At 38.3% G+C, this 19,591-nt stretch overlaps 2 protein-coding genes across 3 annotated transcripts in view; one reads left to right on the plus strand and one right to left on the minus strand.

Moving 5' to 3' along the window:
• LOC135697179 (pyrokinin-1 receptor-like) overlaps positions 1–12,517 on the plus strand; it is a 38,870-nt gene extending 26,353 nt beyond the window's left edge. Inside the window, exons 4-7 of the mRNA XM_065216806.1 lie at positions 2,535–2,741; positions 3,678–4,011; positions 11,871–12,082; positions 12,397–12,517. Of these exons, the coding sequence (XP_065072878.1) occupies positions 2,535–2,741; positions 3,678–4,011; positions 11,871–12,082; positions 12,397–12,426 (783 nt within the window). The 3' untranslated portion in view covers positions 12,427–12,517. The remainder of the gene's footprint in view (positions 1–2,534; positions 2,742–3,677; positions 4,012–11,870; positions 12,083–12,396) is intronic.
• A 4,035-nt stretch (positions 12,518–16,552) lies between these two features.
• LOC135697172 (pyrokinin-1 receptor-like) overlaps positions 16,553–19,591 on the minus strand; it is a 44,409-nt gene continuing 41,370 nt past the window's right edge. For both annotated transcript variants that reach the window (XM_065216794.1, XM_065216793.1), the window contains one exon: positions 16,553–18,051. In XM_065216794.1, coding sequence (XP_065072866.1) covers positions 17,237–18,051 — 815 coding nt within the window. In that variant the 3' untranslated portion in view covers positions 16,553–17,236. The remainder of the gene's footprint in view (positions 18,052–19,591) is intronic.

A 19,591-nucleotide genomic window follows, 5' to 3' on the forward strand; every position in this document is an offset into this window, starting at 1 on the left:
CGTAATACAGACACGATTGGACAAGTAATTCTCTTGGGCGGTGGTTACATTCCATTGTTCCAAATGTTTCTTCGAGAGCGTGGTTCAAAGGTCTGGATGTAAGTCGGGTCTTCATTCGCGTGATGTCAAGACTTATGTCCAACCACTACTAGGTAGACGCATATTTCTACAGAATAAACCTTGTTGACTGCAATATATGTAGGTGTAGAACCGGTTATGATGACATCGACCACGCAGTTTGGTATTGCCCGGGTAATGCCCTCCAGAGCACAGCTGTTGGATACCCTAGTGGCCCGAGTTAGTAAGAGATGTATTTGGAAACCGTGATCTTCCCTACATGCAGGCGATCTACGAATTCCTTTGTTTGTTTGATGTTAGAGTCTGATGTGACCATCCCCTCCTTTCCAAACAACTTCCAGCCATTGTGTCCTCCTGTTTCTGTGCTACTTGCCTCTGCCCAGCCAGGATTTGGTCAACCGTCCGATAGTAGTATCTGAAGGAGGCGTCAGAAACCAGTTTCCTACCTAGCTCCTTTCAATCGAAATTGTTACCCATTAACCTCGAGCCCGCCACGAGTAATTGGTACCCAATACTAACCTAGAACTAGATACTGCTGTTAAAAATGTAAATACCAACATTACTGAATTTTTGCTCCGCAAAGCGTCACACATGACTGAGCCTAGTAAATAAACGAACTAATTAAAAAAAACTAGCCAAGTGATAAACTACGTAATACAGACACAAGCGCCAACATAGGGTGCGTGCGAGACACTTTTGCTCCCTCAATAATGTTTCGATATGTAAATAGCCGTTACTAGAAATATTCAGAGGGAGCGATGGGTGGAGAGAATGTTTTGAGCCAAATGAACTGTCAAAATCTGAGCCATGATTTGGCCGTCATTTGGCTAAAAACTTGCAACATCAACGAGTAACGTCCAGAAGAAAACTAAAACAGGTCACATCCGACAAACCAAAGGCTAGGATAGATGATAGAATGTTGTGTGAAAAATCATGAATCCTTCTAGCCGTCCGGAGACCCGGCCTATAAAAATCTGGCCAATGAGTATCTACAAAACGCTTTATATAAGCGAATTAAATCGACTTAATATGGCCAAAAAAACCAAAAAAGAGATTTAATTCATCCAATTTCAAGCGCATACTATAAAGAACATGTACATGCAAAATAATTAGGTTCCTTTAAATAAAAGGTGTTTTTATTTGAATACCAAGCTGCGTTGTTACTTTCTGGGACACCCTTTAAATTAATGAAAATTTTTGAAAGCAAAATTAATATTGCCATCATGCAAGCAAGAATTTCGGTTATACTATGGTCTTCAAGCCCAATCTAAGCCTCTTATTGATGAAACTAAAATTTCGACTTGGGCAGCTGCCATGAATGGGTTAGCTTGTCTGGCTCTGACATTCTAAGATATAATTAAACACGTCTAATGAAACAGAATTTTTCCCATCCAATATCATTTGGAAAATTACTTTCTACCCACGACCGCCGTCGACTGGTACAGTAATTAAAGGTAAATATATATTTTGGCACAACAGCTTAATTTGTTTTCTAGGGGGGATTATTAATCTTTCCAAACTGTAGTAAATAAAAATTGCGAAGTCGTCTCAAGCTTTATCAAAGATACCGTCGAAAACGTACACCAACCTAGCGTGGAGTAGATGCTGTGACGCAACGTTGTGCCAAAAGTGAAGCAAGACCAGCTCGGCGACGAAATGAACTTAATGCAAATCAAAGACCATCAATCAAATAATGGGCGGCGCCCAGCAGTTTCATGTTTATATAATTTTATATTTACCTCGTCGTCCTGCTGATATGCTTTGATCGGTTGTTTACTTATTTTAAAGCCTGATCATTTGTATCAGTTTATCAAATGCTAGGCTAAGCCTGTTATGGCACTAGTGCTCCAGTTTTTGGCCCTAGGGTCGAACTGAAAATTTAAATAAATTTGCATAGCTTTATTCACGTAGACATATGACAAAATCTATGTTCTAACCCTGCATGAATTTGGTAAACAAATAAAAAAATAAGAGTTGCCAAAAACTGGTTAAATTACCCTATAAGCAAACAAAATAATTAGTGTTGTGGATGGTTACGGCAACTGTAGAAACACATTATTATATCAATGAAATGCTTCAAAAACCTTGGAAAAATGCTGCTTTACTACGTAGCTACTCAGATTTACTGTCCTGCCGTGTCTTTTTTAGTCAGAGAAGTGGAGCGCGGGCAATCGTCTAGAAAAAGCTTCCAAAAGAACCTTCTTTTGAAAGCTTTTTTTAGAAACTTATTTTAGAAGCTTATCATAGATTAGAGCTCTGACTAAAAATACACGGGCAGCACAGTCAATCTGAGTAGCTACGCAGTTAAGGAGCATTTTTGCAAGGATTATGGAGCGTTTAATCGTATTAATGTTACAACAAACATTTTCCCCAGAAAACGCATTTATAAACATTGTTATCAACACCAGTAGAACCAACCCCGTATAAACAAACGAGTAAAATCAACTTAATTTCAGGCACTGGCACTCGAAATTGACGAGCAGTACAGTATGTGCACTGTTCGGCGGGATCAGCAGCGGCACGTGTTCACCATTTCGACGGTGATTGTTTTCGTATTTCCAATGTGTGTCCTGACGGTTCTGTACGTTCTGATCGGACTGCAGCTTCGTAGTTCGAAGGTGATGAAACGGGGGACCCAACTGGGGAGCAGCGTACGACTGAAGGTATGTATTGACCATCCGATACAGATGTACCAACTGAGGAGATTATTGGAAAACTGGAAGATACCGAGCAGAGAGACAGACAATTTGCTTCAAATATCAAATATTATGAATTGAGATAATGGCCAATCATCGAGGGATAAGATCCTAATCATCCAATTTGAGCGAATCCCCAATTACTAATTTTCTCTCTGTTGGGATTCTGAATATATCCCCTTTAAACTTATTTATTTCAGTTTACCACCGTCAGTTTGAAAGACGCCAAAAGGATATGATTCACCATACCGCGCTTTTAAAACGGAGGACGCCAAAAGCGAAAGTGAAAAATATCATCAACCGATAAGGACGACGCAGACGGTCACATGCATTAACGGCAAGCTTTCTGCTCTTCACCAGATAAAAAAAAAAACATAAAAAACAGGAAAACATTGTTCGAGCCATTATCGCTGGGATAAAACTTGATGGCAAGTTCAGTCTCTGCAAACACTCGATAGAAAAGGGTGATGACAAAAAACACAACAAAATATGGCACATATGAGAAACCCAAACGGTTTGAAAGGAGAAACGTGGACGCTCATTGGAATGAGGTGCAGAAATCAAAACACCTTAAAGCCACACATATTGGTGCCCGATTGAAAAATCCATTATTCGCCATTCACTGTTCTACCGTTTACGCAATTGAGCAGTTCTTTCTCTTCACTGACATAGGTACATAAAAATAAATAATTCATCCGGTTTCATTACATCGCACCGAAGACAGAAAGGACATGCTAGAATTTTTCCATTAGCCTTTAAAATGAACACACAGAACGTGACTTTTCATCGGCATCTTCCGGTTTTCCACGGCACACTATTAGGCCACATGTATTTGATTCCTATAACTGATTGTCTAGCTCTACATCCATTGCCTACTATTCTCGTATTCGTTCCATTCCACAGCATACTATTTTCAAGAAAAACTCCCACCGAACGATTGTCTCCATCAACTATCAAAACGATTCTCCGCAGCACTACAGTGAAAGCATACTCATGCAGCAGCAGCAGCAGCAGCCCCTTCAAGCTCAGCTCTCACTACCCGGGAGCATCGGTATCAGCAACGCCAACGTCGGCAGTCTGGGCAACGATGACGGCAAGGTTCCAATCGAACGCAGCATGGCCAACAATATCCATTTGTTGGTGGAGCAGACCAATTCGCTTTCCTCGGAAGATGGACGAATTAATTACTCTAACCGAGTGCAATACCACAGCACCAGACATGTAGTCAAAATGCTGGGTAAGTTTGATTAAAGTTTTAGTTTGAGTTTACAAACGGGTGGGTCTTTGTGATGATTAACCGATCTAGGTATTTGTTCTAATAAACAGTTGATCTTACACAGTTCTTGTATATTTTTAAGTGCCCATTTCGAAAAGTTAAGACTAGCCCTGTTATTTATATGGTTGCTGGGTACCTGGGTTGCTATTGGCTATATGATAACAGATAAAAATTATGAATTTTAATTGTGATGTAAACATTCATTCACGTAAACTTGTATTTCATTTCACGCAACCGAGCAACTTGTAAACAATGTTGTTTACAAATATGGGCTTTTGTATACAATATTTGCTACATTGCAAGAAATATATCAGAGCTTTACATGATATATAATGTAAACTTATATGATATGTGACGCTCCATTTAAGTGCATCATATTGAACAGAAATTTACACTACTTTTTCGAACTTAACAAATCGCTGTCAAACTCATTTTGACTGCATTCAAAGTGTTTTATGTTACTTCATACGCGAAGTTAGCGATTTTCAGAGTTGGTTGGAAATGCTATCTAACATGAAGCTTTAGTGTGCTAATTTATTAGCTAGATAATGGTCTTAGAAGAGGGTAGGTAGATAGTTCCGTTAGAGTACGGCAGTATGAAAATTGAATAGAAGTTGAAAATGAGCGAAGGGCCATCAATTCGACAGTACAAAGTCAAACGCACACTTTTTGCCTAACCCGTACGATATACGCGGAGATTTGAAGTATGTCTTCAAATCTACAGGCAAAACGCGTGCGCCCGTCTTTGCTCATTACTGGCTGCGGCTGTGGAATAGTTCTCAGGTAGTGATGAAAAGTCGATAGTGATAGAGATTAAGTAGTGATGAAATGGAAAATTCTTAAGAGGATTTATAAGCATTATGAGGGAATTTTAAAAAGATTCCGGAAGTATTTGGCAGGACATTTTGAGAATATTTTGAAAGAATATCTGTGTTGCGGTCTAAACTGCAGGGTAAAGAGCGCAGTTCTTTCTTTTTTGCAATACGGTGAGTGGATGAAATCGATATTAATACCAACATATAAGTAAGAAGTACCTACCTCGAAATAAACCCAAAACAATCAACATAATTTGTCAAGCGTGCAGGTTTCTTCAGCTGAAATGAGTTAAACCTTATGAATTGAAGCGTAATTTCTATGATATTTTATCAATTGGTTGATAATTCTGACAAGTTATAGAGGTTAGGTGTATAAGAGTTGTAGAGGTTAGGTATATAAGAAATATTTTTAAGTTCCAATCAAATTCCCGGTTAAAGGGTGATACGGTCAAAATTTGGTCAATATCAACTTGACGTATTTCTTTCAATTTTGCATTTAAAAAAACCTGAACACCCCTCATTTTGAAGGTGTGTGTGTGTAGAATGTTGCTCCTATTTTGATTTTGGAATTCACTCTTCAGTTGTCAAAATGCCGTCCAAGCAAGAAGAGCAGCGTATCAAAATTTTGCTCGCGCATCGCGAAAATCCGAGCTACTCGCACGCAAAGTTGGCAAAATCGCTAAAAGTTGCCAAATCAACCGTTACAAATGTAATTAAAGTGTTTGGGGAACGTTTGTCGACAGCCAGGAAGTCTGGATCGGAGGGAAATCGAAAACCGGAAGCCGCTGAGACGACAAAGAGAGTTGCCGGTAGTTTCAAGCGAAACCCTAACCTCTCTCTCCGAGATGCCGCAAATAAGCTGGGTGTATCGTCTACAACCGTGCATCGAGCCAAAAAACGAGCCGGACTATCGACTTACAAGAAGGTAGTGACTCCAAATCGCGATGATAAACAAAATACGACGGCCAAAGCGCGATCCCGGAGGCTGTACACGACGATGCTGACGAAGTTTGACTGCGTGGTAATGGACGACGAAACCTACGTCAAAGCCGACTACAAGCAGCTTCCGGGACAGGAGTTTTATACGGCAAAAGGAAGGGGAAAGGTAGCAGATGTTTTCAAGCACATGAAACTGTCAAAGTTCGCAAAGAAATATCTGGTTTGGCAAGCCATCTGTACCTGTGGCTTGAAAAGCAGCATTTTCATAGCTTCCGGGACTGTCAACCAAGAAATTTACGTGAAAGAGTGTTTGAATAAACGTCTGCTGCCTTTCCTGAAGAAACACGGTTGTTCCGTACTGTTTTGGCCGGATTTGGCATCTTGCCATTACGGTAAAAAGGCCATGGAGTGGTACGCCGCCAACAACGTGCAGGTGGTTCCCAAGGACAAGAACCCTCCCAACACGCCGAGCTCCGCCCAATTGAGAAATACTGGGCTATTGTCAAGCGGAACCTAAAGAAGACCAAAAAAACTGCTAAGGGCGAGCAGCAGTTCAAGGCAAACTGGCTTTCTGCGGCGAAGAAGGTGGACAAGGTGGCTGTACAAAATCTGATGGCAGGGGTCAAGCGTAAGGCCCGGCAATTCGGATTTGGAAAAGCGGAAGCCTAACTGAATATTTTTCCTGAATTTTATACTAATTGAACTTGAAAAAGAAATTTAATTTGATTTTTTAAATAAACGATTTCACCGATTTACACGCGTTTTCCCTTGACCAAATTTTGACCGTATCACCCTTTATTTCCCGGTAATCCTCAGATCTCCCGGTTTTCTTGGATCAGCGGCCGCCCTGATAAATGCATGTTTGTTCTGCTGAAACGAGTTATTCATCTATAAATCCCATGGAATATTAATCAAGGTTGCTAATTAGAAATGTTAGAAATTGGGGCCTCCCTTAGCTCAGTCGGTAAAGCCGCAGCAACAAAGTAAGACCATGCTGGAGGTGGCTGGGTTCAATTCCCGGTCCGGTCTAGGAATTTTTCGGGTTGAAAAATTTCTCGACTTTCCAGGGCATATAGGATGATTGAACTTGCCACACGACAATAGTAATGTGAGGAGGTAACAAAAAGTGTGTTGGTGAGTTCTTTGGCGTGAATGTTCCCGAAAAGTTCAGTAATTTTCTATAAGCAAATGCAAAACAAACACATTTATTGACAGATTTGGGCAAATTTTGACCTGTTTCATGCTAATGGAAGGTATACTGGTCACAAATGCCGTGTCAAACTGATTTCCTGCGCAAGTGATATGTATAAACGCGAATAACAACGAGGTCCAGTGATTATATCAAAGCTTGCCATAAAGAAACAATCACAGTTCAGGGCCACCATAACTTTCTACAAAAGAGTTGAGTTATGAAATTCACTTAATTCCAAAATAATATCCGAAACAACAAACTAGAAAATCGAACAAAAATTTCGTAGTCCTACGTTAACATTGCGGTCATGTCCTGTACACCACCATCCAACTTTTTTTTACTCTCAAAAAGTCAACAAACTATAACTTTGAAAAATGATCATCACATTTTCTGAAGTTGTGGCATATTACATCAACTATTCAATATTAATCGGTATCGTTTTGAGGCTTGAGTGAGTTGAGTGAAATTATGAGGAGGCCTGCAAGGAAATTTGGATAATAATTCTAAAGGAATCCAATTCTTTAGAAATACACAAGTTTGACGATAGTTTCGGGAAAATTCTCAAGAGGATCTATAAGCATTATGAGGGAATTTTAAGAAGTTTCCGGAAGTATTTCCAGGACATTTTGAGCACATTTTGTGTTGTGGTCTAAACTGCAGGGCAAACAACGCAGTTCTTTCTTTTGACGTAGACTACGTCTCACGGGAAAGCACTGGGGGTAAATCGAAAATTTAAAATTGCAACCGTCACGAAAAGGTGTAAGGTTTCGAACGCTTATAACTTTGCCATTTATAGATGAAATTAAAATCTGAATTAATCTGATACAATAAACGCTTTCTCAATTTTTCATAAATAACTGCAGCAGCAGCAGTAGGAAGGCACCAGTTCCTGTCATGCGCGCAGCGTTCGAGTTTTCCACCTCGAACCTTGCGCGTTGTTCGCGTCGAGATCAATGGCTGCAGGCAGCGCCGTTGCCTTGATGGCGCAAGCGCTCCGAAGTGAATCAACCTCCTTGTCTGAGTGCTAACGGTCCCGCGTTCTACAAATCTCGATTACTTTTTTGAAAGGACATATTAGCTTTTAAACAATGCATTTTATTGTCGGTTTGGCGTAACTGATAGCTCGCCTACGCATACTAACACACTATATCAGGTAGGGAAAATTTCCCCCTATCTTATGGTAGTGTTAGCATGCGTGGGTTAGCTACCAGTTACGCTAAATCGACGATCAAATGCGTGTAACAAAGGTGATGAATGTAATCGAGTTAAATTTAACTCGGCAATTGGGTCACAGCCTTGGAAGTAAAATAACGCACCATCCATAAATGCCGTAATTTTTGTTTTGCTAATTAACCCCCCTTCCCCCTCGTAGCGTTTTTTGATATACTTTGGCCGGTCACAACTTCTGAAACCCCTTAACTACAACGTTATTTATGAAAGTTGCCTAAGCATTGGGCAACAGTGAAATCAGTGCCATGTCTCAAAAAAGTTCATATTTTAATATTCAGGTAGGGCTTCCTCAGAATGCTATAAAAAAGCACACAAAAACGGGTTTGACATTTATGCGAAATTTCGGTATTGATCGTAAATATCTCGCGATCAGAACATTTTAGCTTGAAATCCCTCCAATTAGTTCTCGGTACATCTTTTATCTACCGATTGAATTGAAAAAATACTAAATATTGTTGTTTTTTTTTTAAGATTTCCTGCGTTTTAAGAACGAACATCCATTATTTTGCATAAGAAAACGGGGTGTTTCTGTGGTGGAAAAAAAAGGATTTCCCTACACAGATTACAGATTTCTGTCCCAAGTTCTGAAATTATCAGACTTTACCTCTATTTATGCTTTTAGATTAGCTATGTAAGTCCATCCTACTTGGAAAATAATGCTATAGAACAGTTAATAAAATCCTGGATTTTTTGCTGATGGGGGCGAAGCATAGCAAGCCGTTCGATTGCATAATTCTCCAAGTAGGAGGGATGTACAATGCTATTCTCTTAGCATAAATAGAGGAACCGTCGACTTTTTTGCAGTGCTAGATACTGAAATTCGACATTGAGCGTTGAAAAGTGCCTACTTGCAATGATCGATTATCTTCAACGATTTTCTCTTTACATTGTTAAGGACCACCCACATCAGATCCGTTCGCGTTGCGTTGACGTAAATTTGACAGTTAGACAATAGATTTAGCTATCACTTTGCCGCAACGCGTCCGATCCGGATCTAATGTGCGTGGGCCTTTATAGCTAAGCGAAACAATTCAAGCTGAACATTGCATTATGTCCTAAGTAACTTTGACTGATTCTCTTCGTCGACTTGTATCCCCTCGGCTATGTAAAGACATTCCCAGGTATTATCAGCCAGGGAGCCTCGTAGCCTAGTCAGTAAAATCACGGTATTACCAAGCCGGAGGCGGTGGGTTCGATTCCCGGTCCGGTCGAGGGAATCTTTCGGGTTGGAAATTTTCTCGACTCCCCTGGGCATAGAGTATCAAAGCTCTAAATTAATAACTGTGGAAGTGCATTTAGAACACTAAGTTAAGAGCACGCAATAAGCTAATATCCACTAAGAAATAAGCTTGAAATGCGAATAAGAAGAAGAAGAAGGTATTTTCAGCACACAGATCGATAAAAGAAGCTTTTATCTAGCATCTTATATGACAAACACAACAGGAAACGGTTATGTGCTCAAGTTATTAACGAAAGAGAAAGTCGACGAAAAGAATCGATCAATGTTATACTTAGGGCCTACTGCAATGTTCAGCTTGAATATTATCTGTAATGCTGTAATGCTGTAATTCTGTAACCTGTAACAGGTTGTTTTGGCTATCAAAAGTAACAGCAAACGCACCGAGATGTGTTAATCCAAGTCAATTATTAACAAAAGAGAGAATCGGCCATCGCGGTTACGCCCTTATGCATGCTCACTGTCGAATTTATAATCTGTGATAGATATGAAAGTCACTTTTTTCCCACCACAGAAACGCTCCGTGTTCTTCTGCCAAATGATGCGTTTAAAAAACGTAACAAAAAATAGCAATCGGTAAATAAAAGATGTACCGAGAAGGGATTTATGGCTAATCGAGATATTCCCGATCAACTATGAAATGTTGCATAACATTGGTGCAAAATTGTGCACTTCGTTTTTGGGTGTGCATTTTTTTTAGTGATTTGAAGTTGAATCGCTGTGGAAACCTTATTTTTGATCAATCTCAGTACCACATAAAAAAATCAAGAGCACAAATATCTGCTCTCACAAAACTTATAACAAAGAAACTGGAACTTCACGTTTGCTGCAGTGCAGTACACAAGAAGTTTCAATTTCATCAGTGATGTCACAACCGTCCAAGATTTGTGCCCTAGAAATCTTGAAGTTATGGGGAAAATCAGCCACGGTCATTGTTGGACCCTTCAATGAATCACCGGAAGAAAGCCTTACTCATATCTGTTTATAATTTCGGAACCAAATGTAATAGGATATGTATTCGCATTTTTATGAGGTCCTGAATTTAAGCAAGTTTGGCTAAGTAGGAAATCCAAAATATGTACCTAGTACCGAAACCATAGATTACTTCTACTGTATTTTAAATCAATATCTAGATAAATGCACGAGAATTTCACTACATCGCTTAACGTAGTCTGCGTCAACCAAGCGGTCATATCTTGTACACAACCCCACATTTTTTTTTTGCAATACGGTAAATGGAGGAAATCGATGTAAATGCCAAAATATAAATAAGAAGTACCTACCTCGAAAAAAACCAAAACAATCGAAATAAATTGCCAAGCATGTAGGTTTCTTCAGCTGAAATTAGTTATCGAAATTTCTAGGACATTTTATCAGTTTGTTGATAATTCTGACAAGTTATCGGTATAGAAGAGAGTTAAAATGAATTTGTTCAATATTCCTAACTAAAACTAATGAAAATCTTAAAAACTAAATGTGACCAAGTCGTAGAGGTTAGGTGTATAAGAAATATTTTAAGGTTCCAATCAAATTCCCGGTTATTTCCCTTCTTGTTCTCCTTGTTTTTTTCTGGATCAGCGGCCACCCTGATAAATGCATGTTTGTTCTGCTGAAACGAGTTATTCATCTATCAAGTCCATGGAATATTAATCAAGGTTGCTAATTAGAATCGAGTACCTTTGTCAAATGCATATGTATTTTTAAAAATTTATTAAATAAATCTCACGAAAAATCAAAACTTTTTAAGTGTTTAAAATCATGGACACTTTAGAATTGACAAAAAAATTGTTGGAATTCAACATTTGATCACAAGGTCGTAGCCAGGTTTCGAGCCAGAAAGGGGCGAAAAAATTACTATGGAAAATTTGGCCAAATACCATTTCACCGAACGTCATTTCACCGAAAGCCTTTGTGTTGCTGAGTTATGCCTACGCCTATGTTTGATCATATCTTTAAGCTTCTTGTAAACAAGCTTTTTTATGTAATTTTTGCATTTTGTCCATGTTTGTAAATATTCTAAAAGTATGTATTTTTATTAGATTTTTTTTAAATATTAAAATTGTAGATACTTTTTTAACAATACTTGAGTTTTTAATTTTTTTTTTCAATTTTTACTCAAAACTACTAACAAAAAATACCTTGCATATTTTTTTCCAAAAAGACTTTATTTTTCTCTACAACTATATTCCTAACGTCATTTCGATAAGATTTGGCGTTTTCGTAAAACAATTTATTTAAAAATGACAGACATCAGGCCGAATTATTGTGAAAATGAGAATAATTGCCCATAACACACAATTATGCAAAGTTTTAAACATATCGGATGGGGGTCGAGTTTTTCCGATTCGTCATTTGCCGTGGAACTGATCCCTTGTTATAATACTATGCTGCATTACTTTACTTCCAGTGGCCGTAGTGATAGCGTTCTTCCTCTGCTGGGCACCATTCCACGCCCAGAGACTGTTTGCGGTGTATGGAGGCGACCAAAATAACGATGAAGCAATACGACGGGCTTTCGAAATAGTCACTCACATCTCGGGAATTCTTTATTTTGTGTCGACATGTATCAATCCCGTCCTGTACAACATTATGAGCCACAAGTTCCGAGAGGCCTTCAAGGTGAGTAAGTATCCATTTTCCAATTCTGTTAGCCCTTATAATATTTACCGTTGGCCACCATTTGATTTTTTTTTAATCTATTGTTATTGGCGGCTACTTTATACACTCAAAAACTGAATCATAGTCTAAATTGAATTTCTATCGAATGCATGCGTGAATATTTTTTTCCTACGAGATACGCAATTGGCTGCAGTCAAAATCTATTATATGTGTCTTTCTTTTCTTTTTCCCGGTACGGTAACGGTGTAGGACACTTTAGCGAATTATTTAAACCGCCGTTCTGGCCATCCACTAAGACAGCGTATGTTTTTTAGGAATGTCTCATTGCACTCAAGTTCCATTAACTCGCACTCGATGAACACGTGCTCGTCCGTTTGCTGTACCAGCTATCCATTGCAACAGAGTAGTGCGGTAAATGAGACAACCACAATTACTGCTGCAGCAATAACCGAAGCTTGCTCGAACCAAAATCAGATCCGTTACCGGGAGACCGATCTGGCATGCCTGAAACGTCCCCTAGTTGTATCGTTCCGGAAAATCCCAACAACCACCAACAGTACGACAAATTCTTCGTTTGAGCAAATGCAACGCCAAAATGGCATTAATGGGTACAACATCCGGCGACAATTTTTCCACCCGAATGAGCTACACACCACAAAACTATCAACTACTGATACTGATTTAGAGCCATATCGCAAATATTGTTGCCTACATGAGCCATCGTCCAACCACACGCAAACGCATCGAAGCAAAAAGACATCCGAAAACGAACCAGATAAAGTGGAATTCAACAATGCGAACCCTTCGAGCTGGGCTCGAAATGGAAATAACTTCTCCGTGACACGCTCTACTAAGCATAGTTGGTTTCCTATAAAATATTTCACCAAAGACACACGCTCCAAACACTCCTCTATGGAAAATGTAAGCACAACTGATGAGTACTGTCACGAATGCAGTAGGCTATCTCAACCATCGAGGAGAGAACTGATCAACGATCACACTCCTAATCAACTGTATTGCCAGTATGATCTATATCCACACTTGCGAAACATATATCTCTCACTGAATTCAGATTTGAACGAACCGATGGATCATAATGAAAGTACAGATGGCGTAACTCGTCATAAGCTTTCGCCCGATTGCTACAGCAAAAAGAGCATCAACTCAAAGCTTTCCGTGCAGTGGAATATGTTCGATGAAAAGTTTAACACCAGACCAACAACGAGCGAAAGCTTCACCAGCGATGATGATAGACGTAATTGGCAAGAAGGAAAACGTAGAAAAGCTCAGCGACTGAGTCGTTCAAGAGAGGCTTATCCCTCCGTTGCCCATTTCCAGCGGAAGTTCGAAGCTACTATGAAAAATTCTCACAGTCTACCGTCGGTTTTTGAACTAGACAATAAGCGCAGCTCAGTAGGTGGTGTTACAGAAGATCTGGAAATCTTGAATTTTATTTCCCACATTATCTAAATCGGAATTGAACGCGATGGTTTCGTTTAGTGACCATGTGCTATGCACATAATACATTTACAACAGCAGAATAACCACTCAAAAATGGAAAAAAGAATTGAAAGCGAATCTATAAATAACTATGTGATGAAATCGAAACGGAATGATATAGAACCAGAAAATCGTAATCGGTGCGACTGTTGGAAAGGAAAATTGATTTTTAAAGAGCGAGTGTGTTTGAAGGTACAAAGATTGAACGATTTCTAAGAATGGTTGCTACCGCTGGCTAATCTTAGGATTTATTATAGAGCAGAGAAGTTTATAACTTGGCAAAAAAATAAAATACGTTAGAAAATAAATGATCTACTGCAAAGGACAATAAAATATGTTATTGTTATAAGGCCGTGAAAAACAGTAAAAAGAACCGAAAGATCTATTAAGCGTCTAAAGTCATTTCCATTCAAATCCAACATCTTAAAAGCTTAGCATGGCCAGATTAGCGTTGTTTTTACGACTGTTTTTTTACGATCCTATTTACCCCAGTGTATCTTATTTTAACGCAACCTCATTCCATTTATCAAATGTCATTCTTTCCATTCTTCCGAAGAAATCTATACTTTTAAGGTGGTGAAGATTTCCAAATATTTTAAATACGTGTTATTAAAGGAAACAACTAAAATGAGGTCTCTCTTAGAGATAAAAGAATTAGAGTTTCCTTTAAATTCTACTTAATATCGTCTACGATATGCGTATATCATCTCGATCATAAGTGATGTGTTGTGATAACGGGTGGATCGAGCAAAAGGTAGTCACATAAAATTCAGTGTTGTAAAACAATGTTAATAAATTAATGATCTGCTTTATGATTTCTGGCAGCTTACTCTCTTATGGAGCCCTGATCTTGATAAGTTTACTATATTTTTTGCCAAATACAGTTTCACGGACTTTGGTTGACCCTTTACATTAGGTTTTGCGTAGCCTTATTGTATTTTCAAATGAAATCATTTGACAATGTACGCCATTTTATAATTAATGCAAAATTCCTAAACCAAAACTGACAAGAGATGTTAGACACACACCTTCTAAAAACAATGTTTTTATTTTGTTTTTAGTGCACGCTAAACAGAAATGCACTGAATTTTAATTGACTACATTTTGCTCGTTCCACCCTTTATGAGGGAACAAAGCTGTCTTAATCAGTCGTTAATGCTTACTGAGCGAGAAAATTGGGGGATCAATCCCAGGCCCCTTTATATTAAGTAGTTTTAGTGTCATATTGCTCATCGTTGCTCATCGTGTATTTTGTGAAACTTGGCGTCATCGTCGGTGCCGGGTTTGAATGGTTACAACAACAACTCGATCATAAGTGGTGTGATTTTATATGTTATTCTGAGCAGAACATCATAGGCTTAACATCTAGCCACTTCACATTCAAGATTCATTAGTTGCATTAATTCTTAATAATCACACATCACTTTAATTTAGCGTACCATTTGCCAAAACGAGCTGCTGCAAGCCCAACCCTTTTATTCAACATCCTATTGATGTATCGAGGCATTACATAGGATTTCTCGGGCATCACGTCAACAAATTCCAACCCATTCCTTAATTGATCTGTTTTCGGACGGGCCAGAACTCAGAACGAAGCTTTATTGTAGCTATAGGACAAATCTAGATAGAGTTGGAATTAAGGCGTAACAGCTTTTGTAAACAATGAATTTTCTCGATGATTTCCCGAAAGTCATGACTCTCCCCAGGCATGGAAAATCATTTGCATTCATTTACATTCATTTGCCTCTAACTTTTTTCATCAACAGCATTCCGCAAAATGATGTATAGAGCTTTTGTAGGTTTTGTTATTAACTACAACTTTTTTTCATAACTGTATCTCTTATGCATCACGAACTAGAGCATGCAGAACTTGTTACTGTTTTTGAGTGAATGTAAAATACATTCACTGAAAAACAGTAGTGGCTTCTGTTCGCTCTGGTTCGTCATGCATAAGAGTTACGAATTTAACAAAAGTTGTAGCTAATAACAAAACCTACATAAGCTCCATATATCATTTCGCGGAATGCTGTTCAAGAAAAAAGTTAGAGGCAAATGAATGTAAATGAATGCACGAAATTAATGCAGATGATTTTCCATACCATGACATCACCATCGAGTAGAGGAAGACTTCCCCTATCCGATGGATATTTTGGTTTGTGTAGGCGTACCTTGAGTTCATAGAAATCAACGAGAGAATTCATTGTTTACAAAAGCTGTTGCACCCTAATTCCAGATCCATCTATCTTTTTAATATGTTAAAGTAACTTAAATAAGAAAAACAAAAAGATTCCTTAAATCCAATTCTCCAATGCTTCACAGTTGAAAAAAATGCAACGATGAGACTTTCTACTTGATATTTCCAATCAGACTGAATGTATTCGATGAACGATTCAAACTGCGATAAACATATGAATTTCATTTAAATACTTAGAAAATTGCCAAAAGGAAATTAATTGCCATTGTTATTGTATCGCTTGTAATTGCTCAGCACAAATAAATGTGATCAACGGTCAGTTCCAAGTCCTATTCAATTGCAGCCCAGTACTGCTTCTAATGAACCCATCGATATTTCTCAATCAGGTTTGGAAAAAAAAGAATATTCTCACCTGGCCAGACCATCGTAATTCGTTACATAGATTAGGTTGCATAAGTTGAGTTTAAATAATAAAATAAAAATAATTTTAGACACACCTTTTAACTAAAAAAAAAATCAGAGTGAACAAAAATAAAATTAACCAAATGAAATGTGAAAAACAAAAAGTAAAATATCCTCAATATTTCATTCCAACAGTCTTCCCGAAAGCAGTGTTGTGTACCTGAAGATGTGAAAGTGAGCGACTTTAACTGAACACAACGAATTGAATTGATGTTAATCAGAAGACAAAATTGCAGTGTTGAATATTGTGATTTCGGCAATAAATAAATCCAATGATACGGTCAATATAGAAACTTTAATACATACATTTTTTTAAGCTTATCACATTTACGTACTATGTTAGATTAAATGGTAACGGTAATGAAAAATTCGATAGATCTATGCACAGCCATTTCACTTGAATTTTACGGTTTTCGTCAATTGTTTGCACACACACAAAAATGCTTTTCCTACCTACTATATCAACGCGCCAATCTGATTTAATTCCGCTCTACTCTTAACAAATTTGCTAGCTTCAATGTGAAGTACGACAAAGCTTATAATCTGTTAATTGTTACACTCAAATCCTTCTTCGGGGAAGCTCCACCTCCACATATGTAGCGGCTTACACTAGACACGTTTAACCGATGTCATTTGTGACTGAATGATTGATAGATGGTAACAGCTAACTCCTGCGTCTAGGTAATCAGTCCAGCGTAACTGAGTTTATGGTCTGCTGCCATCTCAAAATAGTATCCTAGATTAACGACAGAAAAGTTGGCGGCACATCTAAAACATTTTGTAAGAATCTTCTCCAACATTGATTATTCCACCTAACATCTGCTTGTGAGCCGACGGGAGAAAGCGAAAATTTCCTTCCCACACTTGAATTCATATTTGGAAACCCATTTGACCCTGCTGGCCTTTTACACTTTTACTCCGGTAAATTGCCGGAAAAAATACAACTTCGCCTGTACAGTGTGTTTACCGCCCTACCGAGGAACTGTCTTTTGCACATCTCAGGGGACGGACCCGCTTTGATTCTCCCTCAATTTTATCTCTTTCATATATGCCTCGAGGTCATCTTCTTGGCCTTCCGAAACCGGCATGCTGAAACCTATCGGATACGCATTTGCTGTTGGTGAAGTTTTCGATTTATGATTATCCTCCGCACTTTCCTTTTGACTGCATAATACGGAGCTGTAAAAATGAACTGCCGTTGGGTGTCGACTAGAATGATGCTGTTTACCCTTCAACGGCGACATGCGGTGCAGACAACTCCAAAGCTTTAAACGGTTATCCTGGTGGCGTTTTTTACGTTTAATACATATTTTTATATCCCCCTGCTGGCTGCAGATTAGATCGAGATTGGTGACATCATTCGGTAGTCGCCGATTGGAATGATTGAGATTTTCATCAAGCGAATGAGCCGCGAAAGTTGTTCCTGGCATGGTTGGCTCAGACGCCGAGGATGGCGGTATTAACGTTGGGCACATGTGAGGTCGATGGAGGCTGTGCTGGTGCGTCTCGTCCGAGGATAATCGATTCAATTGTATGCTAATGCGAGACAAATTTTCCGTCGGCTGGGACAACGAATCATTGGCAGGATAAATGTTGAGACACAGCTCCTGCTCCTGGGTGTACAGATTCAAATGAGCAGACGAGGCCATCATCACTTTTGAAGTGAACATCTGGGGGCGATCAAATGTTTCGCAATCCGCCGAACGCTCGTGGTTGAAACGCTTCACAGAGTGGCCTCGCGACAGCGCTACGGAATCGATTGACTGTTTTTGAGTAGAGGATGAGTATATGCTGTCATCTTTGATGGAATTGCCTGAAAAAGTAGGGAACTTGAAATTAAAACTCTTCGATCATAGGAAAGTTACTAGACATTTAATTAAATCTAGAATTCAGAATCATAAGGGCCGAACTGCAATGATCGAGTATCTTCATCGATTTTCTGTTTTGTTAATAACTCGGCTGGATAAACATTTATTGGTGCGTTTACTGTAGCTATTACTAGCTAATACAACCTTCTACATTGTACTATATTGGAAACAATTCGGCAGATTGCGCCACTTAATTGTATTAATATAAAGGGAAAATCGACCATGAATGCTAGAAACAATTGCTAGGTTTAAAGGAAATTATCTCAAAATTCAAGGAAAGCAATGTGTGCATAATTTTTTTGCTAAGCCTGTTTCATCTCTGGTACATAATTTACTTGTTTATACAGTTTTAGTCAGTAGAATAGTTTCACATAAATGAACACTTTGACAATCTGAAGCCAGTTCCAGCAGGTTCCAGCAATCGAGCTGCGATGAGGCGTGAGATTAAAAAAGAAATTCCGTTGTGCTACAAGCAGCAACAGCAAATCAAAAAAAAATCATTCGATAGAAAAAGCTTCCAGTCCACAGTAGTCCAGTAGCCCTATTAAGGTGGAATAAATTGTTTGTGCCTAAATAATTGCTTCTAGGTATATAGAGTCTCAAGGAAATTTTTTTTCATTTACTTTAGTCATTCTTATTATGTTTAAGACATTAGGGTGGTCCTTACGGTTGATGAGTTCTAAATATTAACTTTTTAGTTAATTGATATAGATCGGCATAATGCTCAACTAAGTTGTAGAACAAGTTATTTTAAAAAGCTTTGCTCAAGAAAGAAAATTTCTATCTCTAATAAAATATATATTACAATATCTCCGAATATGTTTTATTAGGGATTGATCAAACAACGGGTCAAATAATGGGGCTTTGTTTGCCTAGAAACTTCGGACTGTCTTCGGAGAATATTATATACAAAATATGATAGGTTTGGGAAATAATTCCACACGATGACGATTTTCACCGTTTGTAAATTTTAAGCATACTTTTTACGAGAAATCAATGTATAAAAAGTTACTGTTTAATAACCGATTTTTCATGGGCCGTCCTAAGTTGCTTAGAGAGATATAAAATTGCTTCCTTCGCTTCCTTCAGCAAAGTTGTTTCAAATAACTTGTTCTAGAACTTTGTCAAAAATTATGCCGGTTTATCTCGATTAAAAGAAAATATTTTGAACTCATGGACCGTAAGGACCACCCACAATAGATCAGATTAATGGTCGCAGTGGTTCAAATCCCAACAAAAAAAAGGACCACCCTAATGTTTTGAACATAAAAAGATTGACTAAAATAAATTAAATCTTTTTTGATGACACTATATACCTAAAAGTAATGATTTACGCATAAACCGTTTAAAGACAGGAACGCTCAAAAATTGGTCGACAAAAAATCGTTTTTTTTCAGTCAAAATTCATATCACACAAATGTTCTTATTTTTCTTTTGGTAGTTCAATTCATATATTTAAAGGAAAAAATGTTCGTTTATTCTTTC

This window comes from Ochlerotatus camptorhynchus, unplaced genomic scaffold, assembly GCF_037179485.1.
Source record: "Ochlerotatus camptorhynchus isolate MF236.1 unplaced genomic scaffold, CSIRO-AGI_Acam_v1.1 ptg000067l, whole genome shotgun sequence".
Lineage (NCBI taxonomy): Eukaryota > Metazoa > Arthropoda > Insecta > Diptera > Culicidae > Ochlerotatus > Ochlerotatus camptorhynchus.